Source organism: Chrysoperla carnea, chromosome 5 (genome assembly GCF_905475395.1).
Source record: "Chrysoperla carnea chromosome 5, inChrCarn1.1, whole genome shotgun sequence".
Taxonomy (NCBI): domain Eukaryota; kingdom Metazoa; phylum Arthropoda; class Insecta; order Neuroptera; family Chrysopidae; genus Chrysoperla; species Chrysoperla carnea.
Window position 1 is genome coordinate 72753992 of NC_058341.1, and position 15061 is coordinate 72769052.

General features: G+C 28.6%; 1 protein-coding gene across 1 annotated transcript; it reads left to right on the forward strand.

Annotated features, from left to right (window-relative positions):
• The first annotated feature begins 9627 nt into the window (after positions 1-9627).
• Positions 9628-12876, forward strand: LOC123301410. Its single transcript, XM_044884147.1, has 6 exons — positions 9628-9937; positions 10104-10510; positions 10857-11429; positions 11548-12175; positions 12239-12417; positions 12751-12876. Exons 1-6 carry the CDS (start codon positions 9628-9630, stop codon positions 12874-12876), a joined length of 2223 nt encoding a protein of 740 aa, XP_044740082.1.
• Positions 12877-15061: the final 2185 nt, after the last annotated feature.

A 15061-nucleotide genomic window follows, 5' to 3' on the forward strand; every position in this document is an offset into this window, starting at 1 on the left:
CGATAATCGAGGTTATTTCATTTGAGTGCGAATTCGATTCCGCTTGCGTTGATGCTATTAATAAGCGCAATCTATCGATTTTCTCTTTTTGGGTTAGATCATCTGCGATTTTCTTTAAATCTAGGTAAATACATATTCTATTGTTTAAAATTCTGGCGGCGAATAAAATTTTTGTCGGTTGAAGTGCATTTCCAAGAGCAATAACATATTCTTTGAAAGGAATTCCTTGGAATGGAGATAGAATGATGGCCTGGTCTTTTTTTGGGGCTTGCGTTTTTATTTTTAATTTATCAGCAAATGTTGCGTTTTGTATTTTGCTAATAGGTGATGGGAAAAGACTGGTAATATTGCGGTGCATTTTGGAGTTTGAAAGTTGTGGGGTCATTTTATTGGAAGTTCGAATTTTTGCACACTATTTTTCACGATTTTCAAGTTTATTTGTTGAGACACACATATAATCTGATAGATAGTTATAAGTTAAATTTAATGTTTATTCACAAATACTACCGTTACTAAGTAACAGCAACGATTAATTATTCTTACTTCGGAAATAAATTTGTTTTAATGTCTATTTAGAATAATTAAAAATTAATAAGTTTAATTACATCAACGTCGTGTATAATAATTTTCACAGCTACATGGTTGATGATAAGCACATCGAAACTCACTTTCACTATTTAAATCATCAAAAATTCTTGAAATTACATATTTTTCACTACACAAACACCACAATTTTCACTACTCTCTCAAAATTACTTGTTTTATCGTGACCATGGATCCCTGAACCTTTTCGTCGCTTGCAGAATCGAATTTAGCTGCGTTAGAAACTCATTTATTTTTTTATTTTGAAAATAATTACAAACATTTTGATGTACTTTAAATCAAATTTATTTATTTATTTTTAAAAATAATTATAAACATTTTCTTATACTTAAACTCAAATTTATTTTGAAAATAATTATAAACATTTGGTTATACTTTAAATCAAATTTATTTTTTGATTTTGAAATTAACTACAAAAATTTGTTATAATTTAAATGAAAATAATTTTTTGATTTAGAAAATAATTACAAACATTTTGATGTACTTTAAATCAAATTTATTTATTGATCTTTGAAAATAATTTTAAACGCTTTGTTACACTTTCAATCAAATTTATTGATTTTGAAAATAATTAAATTCATTTTGTTATAAAATGTATAATACTACAAAGTAAACATTTAAAAATTAAACATTTTATTTGTTATTTTTTTTATAACCTAAAATTTTCCTAACTAATCCAGTTCTTTAACCATCAAAGATCATGAATTGATTTCAAAGTAGCATTTTTTAACTTTCCAATATACATACCACCTTTTTTATCAACATGGTGTACAAAAACATAACCATCATAAAAATCTTATAGATTTGTTCTTGATTATTTCAATTACTAATGGTTTTTCATATAAGATTTTTCCATTAATTTTAACGATGTATCAAATTTTTATAATTTTTCGTTGTATTTTATTTACAAGAAAATGTAATGTAGGTAAAGTTTAGGCTAGGTACTATAATTTTAAGATGCTTTTGTAATTATTTTTTGAAAACTGACGATTTAATAAATTCATTTTGAAGTTGAACTTGTTTTAAGTATTACTGATATATTTCTCTTCACATTCACTTAAACGTATATACTTTAAGATAGCCATATATTTTTACTTATAAAAATATATTTGTGTAAACAAGTAAAATAAATTTATTAGTCGACGTTGGTAAAATATATTTTTATTATTATTATAAATTTAACGGTAAGTGGATTTTACAACGGTACGTGGATAATTTTCAAATATCATAGTGTTTCGAATACAAATATAGATTTTCTTTCAGAAGATGACCGCTTACGATAAATCCGTTTTGCAAATCGTGAGTGATGAGCTAAGAGGCAGTATGGAAACTAACAAATTGGTGTAAACCCAAATTGGGAGAAGAATTTTATCATTACGTAGGATGGTGGTATTTTGAAGGTGAAATTTTTCTTTTTTTTAAATTGGGGTTTAGATAAAAAGTATAAATATTGAATATTGTAAAGAGTGTAAGCTATTTGCTCTTGAAACACTGTAGACGACGTGTGTAAATAGATAAAAAAATGGATTGTGGTATTGAGCGAAGTGGGCAGATAGTGAAAAAAATGAGGGAAGTTGTGAATATTTTAAAAAAGACAAATAATTTAAAAAATTTAGAAAAATGGTTCAAATACTGTTGTCTAAATATTCGTTATTTCAAAAAATTTGTAAAGAAATGTACATGTGTTGGAAAAAAAAGTCATTTGGAAGCTTGTTTTTTTTTTTGCAATGATAAGCTCTCGCGAACAAATAAAATCATTTTTACATAAGGGTGGTAGTTATGTCTGTAAGAGGTTGCTCTTACATCTGAAATAATTAATAATTTCCGAAGTAAGAATAATTAATCGTTGCTGTTACTTAGTAACGGTAGTATTTGTGAATAAACATTAAATTGAACTTATAACTAACTATCAGATTATATGATGTGTGTCTCAACAAATAAACTTGAGAATCTGTGAAAAATAGTGTGCAAAAATTCGAACTTCCAATAAAATGACCCCACAACCGTCAAACTCTAAAACGCAATGCGGTATGGCGGTAATATAGCTGCAGCCCGGAATAGAGGTGTAGAACAATGGAATATAATCAATGACAACCTTCTTGTTACGACGATGTTGACTAACTGATGTATGTTAGTATGATGTGAGTGTAGAAATAGATGTTTAAAAAATAGGCAGTGGTTGGATTCGAACGCTGGTTTCCTGAAGCACACTTAACCACTAGACTACAGCGACTTGTATAAAGAATAGCAAAATTCTTAACACAAGTCGCAAAAGAATGGTTAGCATGGCCGCCTTCCATTCAACAAACCTGCGTTCAAATCTTATAGTAGTAACTAAAATTTTTTTAAGCAATACATATCCTTATTATTAATATTCACTGTTCATACATCAAGAAGTTATGTTGACAATTATATCAACAATTACGTCATAAACGCTGTGATAAATCAACTATTTCTACAGTAATCAAACATCATTCCACTTCTTTGTCAGTATGTAAATCACGAGTAAAAATGTATTCAATAAGTTGGGTTGTACTGAATATAATATAAAATAATGGTAAGTAAAGAGTATGAAAGTGGGTTAACAAGAGTATTCTAGTGCATTCAGATGGGTTGTACTTGTATACAATTAGTAAGTATGTGTACAAGTTAGGCAATTTACATTACAAAAAGGGTACAAAAAGTGCAAAATGAACCTTAGAATTTCTTATGGGAAATAACATGTAAAAATGACCCAAAGTGAGCTCGGACCGGTATAGCTTATCTACTAACATCTTTGAAACTTTTGTGGTAACTCTGATGACTGGGACTAGTGCATATACACCTTTCTTAGAAATGCCTAATTAGTTACCATGAAAAACGAGATTCGCAGCATTATCTTGGTAACAACATCACGACATCAGATCACGATCGTAGCGAGAGGATAGGTGACACTATATAAGACGTAACAACTACCAACAGGGAAGGAAGGATTACGGCTCCAGCACCTCCATTGAATGCTAATGATATGATAGAAGAATTACTGGCCATAATTATGGATACTTCAATACCTTTAAAGCAACTGTTTAACAGTCTAACAAGTCAACGATTTTTTCGAGGTCTTAATTGGCTTGAGATAGAACATATTGTGGCAGCATTAACTGTAAGGTTCCCTAGAAAAATTGAGATTGCTAGAAATTCGCAACAAAGAAATGAAATATATGGAGCTACAGAGCCTGTATTAAATGAGATTATACAAACTGTGGCTACTAAAGACACACCATTATTACTCGGAATCGATAACCAAAATTCCAATTATTCTTAGTTCGTTCCCACACATTTTGTTTTCTGGCCCAGGGAGGTAATGTGACGACATTGTAATTGCGTGGAATGAAGTGGAATGTAATGAATTATCTTGACAATTCTTCAAACGGTGATTTAGTGTGCATTAACAATTTACCCAATAAAATACTTTTCTACAATGGCAGACAAAATCCACAGTGAATCAAACCATAGTGAATCAGAAGTTGAATGTTCTCAAGCAATACCAATGACAAAGAAAAGGAAAATGGTGGGAAGTGAGGATAGTGACAGCGACAACATTGATGGTATAACATATACTATCAAACTTCATATATTTTTTAAAACGTGTCTTTTAACATTTTCGACACTTTTTGACTTTCAGAAGTCCTTGCTGTTCTCATTGCCAAGTATAAAGCGGCAATCGAAGAGGAAACAGAAACCCCTCAAAAGATTGTATTTGCCTTTATAAGGCAATGCATTAATTATACCAACCGAACATGAAAGAATTTGCTGGGTGGGAAAGTTTCTATCAGAAACTAGTAGAAAGTACCTGGTATAGCGCATCATACGAAAGGACACTGATTTCGAGCGTGAAGAAGTTTTTCGAAGGCTTTGTAAGAGCGCCATCGGATTCAGTGGACAACTCCTCATCATTTTTGACCACCCAAAGCCGAATTTTGAACACATCCACGTCATCCACGACTGTAATAAGCCCGGAGGAAAAAGCAGGTGTGCAATTGTCGCTGGACTCCATACTGTACGGTGTACCCGCTCTATCGACAAACAACTCAGTAGTAAATCCATCGCCTATGTCCAAAATCTCAGAGCTCATGCTCATGGACGAGCGATGGGTTAAGTAGCTACGAATCAAGCGTGCCGATGGGGGACTACTACGTCACCATGCGTATTATCCCTGCGATTGTGGTTTCCAACCCGCAAATTGTCTGGGTCATTGTCCGGTGACGTAAGATGCAATTACCTGGGTCATTGACTGGTAACGCAAGATGAAATTGACTGGTTGCAAGGTTATAAACCTTGTCTGGTGACGTACAAGTATTAAGTTCGATTTTAAAAAAATTGTTATAACTTGACTGAGATTTGAACGCTATAAACTTTTTAAAAATTGTTATTAACTATCTGAGTGGAATACCTGTTTTAAATGAAATAGTCATTTCGAAATCAATTCAATTTGGTTAAAAATTTTCCATTAAAATGACAATTTTTTATATCTAATATTTATTACATATTTAAATAGGATATAATAATAAATACTTAATTTATTAAATATTAATTAAATAATATTTGGTTGAAAATTTTCCAATTAAAAACAATTTTTACATCTCAAAAATTTTACATATTATTTTAAAATACACTTGACATTTAAATTATTCATATTACTTAGCTATCACATCTTAAAAAATATTTTGTATTACGCATTTATTAACATTTGACATTTTAAAAATTAATTTGTTTTAAAAAATTCTCACCAAAATAAATACCTATATGCCTTATATTATTACACACCTATATAAGAATATAATAATATTTAGTTAAAATTTTTATTCACATTTGACATTTAAAAACAACTTTTTGTTACTTAATTTATAATACGCATTATTTGTTAAGAAATAATATATGCATTTAATTAAAATTTTTTCATTAAAAATATTAATAAAGATTAATTTATTTAAAGACAACAAGGATGTTTAATACCTAAAATGTAATACGCACCAAAAAAATATTTGACCAACCTTTAAAATCGAACTATAAATAAACATTCCCCAATTTGTTTTATTCGTATGTTACTAGACGTTTATACAATACAACATAAATTTTCTATAAATTTGCAAATGGAGATAATTAACGTAAGTTTTTATTTATTTTAATATATTGTTTTTTTATTATTATTTTTTTTTTTTTAATAGTCAATTCCAGATAGGTATTGTGAAATAACCGATAATTTATTATTAAAACATGTCTAAAATTAGAAAAAGAATTTAGAACTAGAGATATCTCTATTATAGAAGATATATTATTAGATAATTCACTAGATATTCCCTTTGAAAATTATTAAAACATAGATATTAATATTAAATTCACTCCATCCATACCTTCAACATTTGCATTAGATGAATCTGCTCCATTAAATTCATTTATTGCAGAACCAGAAATATTAATAGATCAATTTGAACATCAAGAAAAACCATCCACTCATCAGAAAAGAAAAAATCAAGAAGAAAAACCAGCCACTCATCAGAAAAGAAAAATTCAAGAAGAAAAACCAACCACGCATCAGAAAAGAAAAATTCAAGAAGAAAAACCATCACCTCATCAGAAAAGAAAAATTCAGGGTAAAAAACAATCAAACATAAAAACGTTTTTAACTCGCTCTCTCCATCGAGATACATATAAAAAAGAAAACACCGAGAAGAGACAACCGAAGATATAATCGACTTAACAATAGAAAATGAAGAAGATCATATTAAAAAGAAGTCTTGAACAAGCAGGTATGAAAACCTTTATTATTCATTTTTAAATTCTTATTAATATTTTTATGTATCCTAGGACTAACATCATCACATTCACCTCCAACAACTAAATCGAGAGCAAACAAAGATGTATTATCCAGATGTGAACTACCACCACTCTCGCCATCAAATGAAACAAAAACATGGGTAGCTATTAATTGTTTTAATAATCGAGTTTTTGCAGGACGCTTATTAAATTATGAAAACGTTAAAGATCTTTGTATGTTTTTTAAAAATAAAGAACAGCTAGTGCATGAAAAAATTAAAGAATACTCATCTCTTCATACTCTAATTAAAATTTCTATTGGGATAAAATGTGATTTTATTATTAAAAAAAGCGATACAGAGGTCATAGACACGTTTCACTATGTATTAAAACTTGAAAAGTATAATCAAACAACTGATTTTACAAGTTGGTATAATGACTCTCGGATTGAACTTGATAAGAGAATAGAAGAATTCCAACAAAGAGGGTCTAACGCAACTCTAGATAAAGTTCTTTGTCTGGAATTAAATATTGCAAAATTTGATCCAATGAAGGGAGGAACTTATATTCCCTTACCAAAATCAATTCAGGATAAAAAAGCTTGTATTAATATACAAAACAACGATGACTTTTGCTTCGCTTATTGTATTTTAGTATATTTTAACCCAGAAAAAAGAAATGCTTATAGAGTATCGAAGTATCCTCAAAACTTTAGAGAATTATATAATTTTGAGGGTATTGAGTTTCCAGTAAAACTGAAGGATATACCCAAATTTGAAACAAATAATAACATTAGTTTTAATGCATACGGTCTTAGCGAAAAAAATTTAATTAATGGACCCTTTTATCTAACAAAAACGGAAAAAAAAACATCACATAATCCTACTGATGATTGGTGATAAAACTAAATTTCACTATGTCCTTATTCAAAACCTCTCCAGACTATGTTCAAGACAATTTTCAAAGAATAGACATCAAAAATATTTCTGTGATAGATGTATTCAACATTTTAATATTAAAAAAAAATATGAAGAACATTTAGAACTATATGAATCCATTAACGGTGTTAAAGCCGTTTTTCCTACGAGAAAGGAAATAATATTAGAGTTTAAAAATTATAAGAATAAGCAATTTCAACCATTCTCGGTATATTCTGATTTCGAGTGTCTTCTTTCAAAAATTGAGGATGTTAACAATCCTAATTGTAATACCTTATATTTCCAACATCATATACCATACGCTGTAGCTAGTAGTGTGTTCATATGACCCTAAAAAAATGCTCATTATTCATATACAGGTATAGATGCTGCAAAATGGTTTATTACAAAATTGAAAGAAATTCTAAATTCAATTGAAGAAATATTAAAAAGCAAGGCGCCATTACATATGACTGAAGAAGATGAATACATATTTCAATCTTCAACAATTTGTCATATTTGCGAGAAACCATTTTTAGAAGGTCAGGTGAGGGTTAGAGACCACTGTCATTTAAGTCACACCACGAAATCTTCCCCCTCTTCAAAATTAAACTCGAATTTTCGTGGAGCAGCACATGAAAGCAGTAACCTCAATTATAAAATACCAAATTTTATCCCCGTGTTTTTCCATAACGGCTCTCGTTATGATTTTAATTGTTTTATTCGAAAATTAGTATATGATGAAAAAGAAATTCAAGCCATACCTATTAACAGTGAACACTACATATCCTTTTCTAAAAAACTGAATTCACTATATGTTAGGTTTATCGACTCATGTAGGTTTACGCAAAGTTCTCTTGATACTCTAGTTAAAAATTTGGATGATAATCAATTTCAAATTCTAAAAGAAGAATTTGGAGAGTCTCACCCCATCTAGATTTATTAAGGAAAAAAGGAGTCGTACCATATGATTACTTAACTGGCTGGGATAAATTAAATGAAACTGTTTTACCCAAACAAGATGACTTCTATAATCAATTGCCTGATAGTAATATAACAGCAGAAAAATATCAACATGCATAAAATGTTTGGGAAAAATTTCATATCAAAAACTTGAAGGAATAGGCTGAAATTTACTTAAAATGCGATGTTTTACTTTTAGCATGTGTTTTTGAAAATTTTCGTAAAATTTGTCATTCAACATATGGTTTAGATCCAGCTTGCTACTATACTGTACCAGAGTAGGGTAGCTATAAGATAGTAGGGTAGCTATAAGAGAGCTGGCCCGGAAGTGAAAAAATCCTGAAGATGGCATACAAAAACGCATGTATGGCATCGTAAAATGCAGGGAATTGAAATTGAAAAACATGGAAAAAATAAAAAGTCGATAAAATATTTTGTTGTATAAATAGATGGTTCTAGAATTGCAAAGAGGCAGAGACAAAAAAAATGGAGAGTGAGAATTCTGAAAATAGATCAAGATATATTGTGTTATTGCCGTGGTATTTAACAGCATGCTTTATTAGTGTGTTTGATAGTCCAAAATATTTTTAAGAGTTTTACATTACTTCACATTGGATTGTTGATTGTGGTGTATTACAATTTCGGAGAAAAGAAATTATTGATATACTTGATAGAGTCTTTCCATTGGTAGAGGAATTGATTGACATAATACCAGATAGTGATACATTAAATGAATGGTGGGAATTGGAGAAAAAAAATTATGAATTAAATTTAGTTGGTGATGAGTATTTTGATGGTGAATTATCGACAGAATTAGTTGGTTCTTTACAAGAGTGGAAAGAAGATGCAGAGGTTTTTAACCAGAGTGAAGAAGATTTTAATTTTATCTAAAAAACAAATAGAATAAAGAATAATTTTATAAATATGGTGGTAATATCAATAAATAAAGCGTTGTCATCATTTTCTGATGATGATGAAAGTATAAAAATAATTGAAAGACCCCAAATTAAGTATCCAGAGTACGTAACATTAGAATCACGTTTAAGAACATATAAAAGTTGGAATCATCCAATAAAAGTAGAAGAACTAGCTGCAGCAGGATTTTATGTGGGATTTGAAGATAGAACTAAATGCTTTTACTGCGGCTTAGGCTGATATTGTTGGGCTGTAAATGATATAGCATGGGAACAACATGCTCGATGGTATAATCCATGTGCTTATGTTCGTATAAATAAAGGAGATGAATTTATACAAGATGTTTGTAGCAGAATAAAATTATGGTTAAATAAAGAGGATGCAATAAAATTATTACAATATAATATAAAAAAAGATAAAAACTAGGTACAAAATGACGAATGATATAGAGTTGAGCAGATTGATGACAAAGAATATGCGACAAGTTGTAAATATTTTAAAAAATCATCCAAATAACATTGAAAAACGTTTGAAACATTGTCAATTAAATGTTCGTTATTTACAAAAGTGTATCAAAAACAGTAATTGCTTAGGATCAAAAAAACATTTGGAATCATGTATTTCAAATATGTTAAGCTTTCGAGAACAACTGAAAGCAATGATACATGGTGGTGGTGGCTACACAAAAGGGAAAAAAATAAAAGGAATGAAATGGGAAGATCTGGAATGTGCATTTGAGTCACGTATGAGAACAGGATTAATCATAAATTTAATATATAAAGATCCTAAAATATTTAAAAAAAAATACTGTATCATTATTTGCAATAAGAATAAAAAACATTCTAAAAAAATTTGAATGTATTAAAGTGAATACTACAATAAGTTGTGAATTTGTAATAATGAAAACAGATGAAAAAATTCGCGAGTTAAAATATTTTAACACGAAAAATGAAATGATTGGTCGAACTGATATAAAATTTTGGTATACAAATAATGTTGAAGAACCGCTTTTAATAAAATTGGAAGAGTTTCAAGAAAGAGATAGTGGTAGGGCTTTAAGTGGTATACTTAATTTAAAAATTAATGTAAACAAATGTAAACAGCTAAGAGGATCATCATATATTAGATTACCGACATCTATTGAAGATAAAAAAGCTTGTATAAATGTTCAAAATGACGATGATGCTTGCTTCGCTAGGGCTGTTACTTCTGCTCTTTTCCCAGCAAAGAAACATAGTTATAGAACTACATCATATCTACACTATGAAATTGTATTAAAATTAAAAGGAATTACATTCCCCATGACACTAAATCAAGTTAAAAAATTCGAAAAACTAAATAACATAAGCATTAATGTATATATATTGAAACTTGATAAAAATGGTGTATCTTTTAATGTTGTTTCTGCATTAGTAACAAAAAATAAAAGAGATATACACATAAATTTGTTAATGATACATAACAAATATTACTATGAAAATGAAAGCGATATTGATCATAAAAGTGATGATGACGATGATGATGATGATGATTTAGAGATTAAATTTCATTTTTGTTGGATAAAAAATTTATCAAAACTTGTATCAAAACAAGTAAGTAGATATAATGGTCAATTATATATTTGTGATCGATGTTTACACTATTTTTTTATCTCTGGAAAAGTTAGAAAAGCATAGTGAAGATTGTCAAAAACAAAATGAGTGTAAAATTGTTATACCAACGAGTTACATGAATCGAAATGTTATACAATTTAAAAATTTTAAAAACAAAGAACATGTGCCATTAGTTATTTACGCGGATGTGGAATGCTATCTAAAGCCCATCAAAGTAAATGGTTATAGTTATCAACAAAAATATCAACAGCATGTAGCGTACAGTATTGGATTTTATATATGCTGTACGTTTGAGGATAAATTAAATTATTACAAATCATATAGAGGAGAAAATTGTGAAAAATGGTTTGCTACAGAATTGAAAGAAATTGGATTGATTGTTCATGAAAAATATTCAAATCCACTACCAGTAACAAAATTAAGAGATGCTGAAAAAGATGACTTTTATGGTGCAACAATATGTCACATATGTGAAAAACCTCTTAATGGGGACCGAAATTTGGACCATTGTCATTTGACGGGGCGGTATCGTGGTATTAGTCACAAGAAATGTAATTTACAATATCAAGATTGTTACACAATCCCTGTAATATTCCACAACTTAAGTGGATATGATGGACATGTAATAATAATGGAGTTAGCCCAACACATTTAAGGGTCGCATAAAATTATTACCTATTACAAAAGAAAAGTATATTTCCTTTACAAAATATATGGATGGAACTAAATTAAAATTTCAGTTTACAGACTCATATAGACACTTGGCGGATTCATTAGACAATTTATCATCGTTATTAACTGAATATAAAATATTACATAAGAATTGTTTCGATGGTGACGATGAAAAATATAAACTATTAACGCGAAAAGGAGTATTTCCTTATGATTACGTGGATAATTTAGACAAATTAAACGAGAGATCACTACCACCAATTGATTCATTTTTTAATAAATTAAACGAATTCAACATCTCAGATATTGATTATAATCATGCAAAAAAAGTATGGAAAATGTTTGACATAAAAACAATGGGTGAATATAGTGACCGATATTTAAAAATTGATATTTTACTTCTCGCAGACATTTTTGAAACATTTCGTGATAAGACTCTTGATTTATATAAATTAGACGCCGCACATTATTATACAACTCCTGGATTAGCATTTGATGCAGCATTAAAAATTACTAAAACAACGTTAAAAACATTACCTGATATTGATATGGTGAGGTTTATTGAACGAGGTATTCGTGGAGGGCTAAGCCAGTGTAGTAATCGATATTCTAAAGCTAATAATAAATATATGTCCGATTATAATTGTAATGAAGATTCGAAATACATAATGTATTATGATGTAAATAATTTATACGGTGGGTGGGCAATGTCACAACCTTTACCAACTGATGGTTTTTAATGGTGTACGGATCACATAGATGATGTATTATCAGTACCTGATGATAGCCCACATGGTTATATTTTGGAGGTTGACTTGAAATATCCTGAAGATTTACATGATTTACATAACGATTTACCGTTTTGTCCTATACGAGAAAAACCCCCTGGTAGTAAAACTGAAAAGCTTGTAACAACATTAACGGATAAAGAACGATATGTTATTCACTACAGAACACTAAAGCAAAGTTTAAAATATGGATTAAAATTAAAAAAAGTACATAGAATATTAAAATTTAATCAATCAGCATGGGTTAAACCATACATTGATTTGAATAATCATATGAGGACTATTGCAACAAATAAATTTGATATTAATTTATACAAATTAATGAATAATGCTGTCTTCGGTAAGAGCATGGAAAACAAAAGAAAACACTTGAACATTAAATTAGTGAGTAATTGGAATGGTCGTTATGGTGCTAAAGTATTAACTGCTAGCCCCAACTTTCATAGTAGAACTATTTTTAATGAAAAGTTGGTTGCAATTCAGTTAAGAAAGACTGACATATTATTTGATAAACCAATTATTGATGGATTTTCAATTTTAGAAATTGCTAAAACATCCATGTATGATTTCCATTATGGTTTTATAATTAAGATTTTTCCAGGTGGTTAGAAGATTTTATACCATGACACTGACAGTTTGATTTATGAATTTAAAACTGATGATATTTATGATGTAATGAAGCGATATATTAACAATTTTGATACAAGAAATTATAATATCAATAATGATTACAACATGCCATTATGTAATAAACGCATTCCAGGATTAATGAAAGATGAGTTTGGTGGTGAAATAATTAGAGAGTTTATTGGATTAAGAGCCAAAATGTATACGATCAAGACTCAAAATGAATATATAGTGAAAAAAGTAAAGGGAATCAAAAAAAGTTTTTTAAAACTCTTTCCACTAAGTAAATGTTTGGATTCTTCACTTTTTGTAATTCTAATTCATAAAATCCACCAAGAATGTCTACACCTTTATAGTCAGAAGAAGGTAAGTTACAGGATTCGTATTTTGAATTTTTCTAATTTTAAATATTTCGCTAGTCCATGATGGTAAGTAGCCTTTCGTAAATAATGATTTAAATTTTGAAATACGAACAAAATCATTAATTTTATATTTTGGATTAGCAGCAATTTTTATATTATTATAAACAGTTGACAACAACATTTTTATCATTGACTTCACTAGGTTTTATTTTAATCTTACGATGTTTTCGATTATTGTATTCGGTTAATAATTTTGGTATAAGTTTTATCCATTTATATGAACCATTCAAACTAAATTGTTTCCACATTTGTTCTTTGATTGTTCGATTAAATCGTTCAATAATTGATGCTTTCAAAATACTGAATGTTGAATAATGATTAATATTGAATTTTTCCATAAGATGATTAAATTTTGAATTAAAAAATTCTTTTCCATCATCAGTTTGTAAATTTTTTGGTATGCGACCATGTTCAAAAATTTTAGTTATCGCTTTACCAACCTCTTCAGATGTTTTATTTTTAATTGGTACAGCCCACGCATATTTTGAAAATGTATCAATAATTGTAAATAAATATTTGTACCCATTATTCTCCTTCACAAATGATATCATATCCACTTAATCAGCTTGCCATAAATCATCTAAACCTTTTATGATTACTCGCCTATGTTTAAAATTTTTACGAGCTGGTTTATGAAGTTCTTTAATAACTTGTTGTTTAGCCATCACTTTTATTCACAACAATTGAATATTCTTTTAAATAATCATCCCATTTTTTTATGATTAATGCAAAATAATTTTTTTTTCCATTAATTGTTCATCTTTTGTTTCAACGAAGTACTTAAGAATTTCCAAACTGTCATTAAATAGCTTTTTTAAATTTTGTACATATTTATTAAAATCAGTATTTGAATCAGTTTTGTAATCATCAAGCCGGCATAGTATATCAATAAAAGTTTTTGAATTTTTTCACAATATGTTAATTAAATGTATTGTTTTTGTTATTAAATTCAGTTGTTAATTCATACAATTTTTTATATAAATTTGAAATATTTATTGTAATTGTCTCAATGTCTGTAGACACATCCTTTTTTAATTTTAAAATATTTTCACAAATATTTTGTAATTGTTGTTGTATAAGTTACATTTCATGATTCGATTTTAATGTATAAGAAGAAGAAGCATTCAATTTATTTGATCGTCCAAACTTGTCGACAGTCATGTTTAAAATGACTCTGTGAGAACGAGGAGCGTGAGTTTTTAAAAACTCACTTATATTTCGAATGATATACTATGAGACTATAGAATAATGCCACTTTCTTTTAGCTTCTTCAGGTGGTATTACATCACTATTGTTTGAAAATGTGTAGTAACCAATTCCATGTATAGGTGTTAATATCTGTTTTAAATATTCATATTTTGGTTGATGTAAAGACTTTGAATAAACATAAACATTTTCAAATTTTAAACCATTTGGATGTTCCAATAAACTTATGATAACATTTGTTTTACCTGTTTAAATAATAATATATAACAATAGTTTCTTATTATCATTATTAATTACGTGAAACAACATCTTATTATCATTATTAATTACCTGAATTTGATGGACCACATACTATACTACGTATACTATTTGATAATAAATCTCCATGTCTTTTCATGGATGTTGTTTTTGTTGAAAAGTCTACGTTTTTTATTGGTAAATTTTGCTTTTGTTTAATAAAATGCATTTCGTTAACCTATTAGTCATATAACTATACTAAAACTCAAATAACTTTGTTTGAATTTATATATAAATAGAGT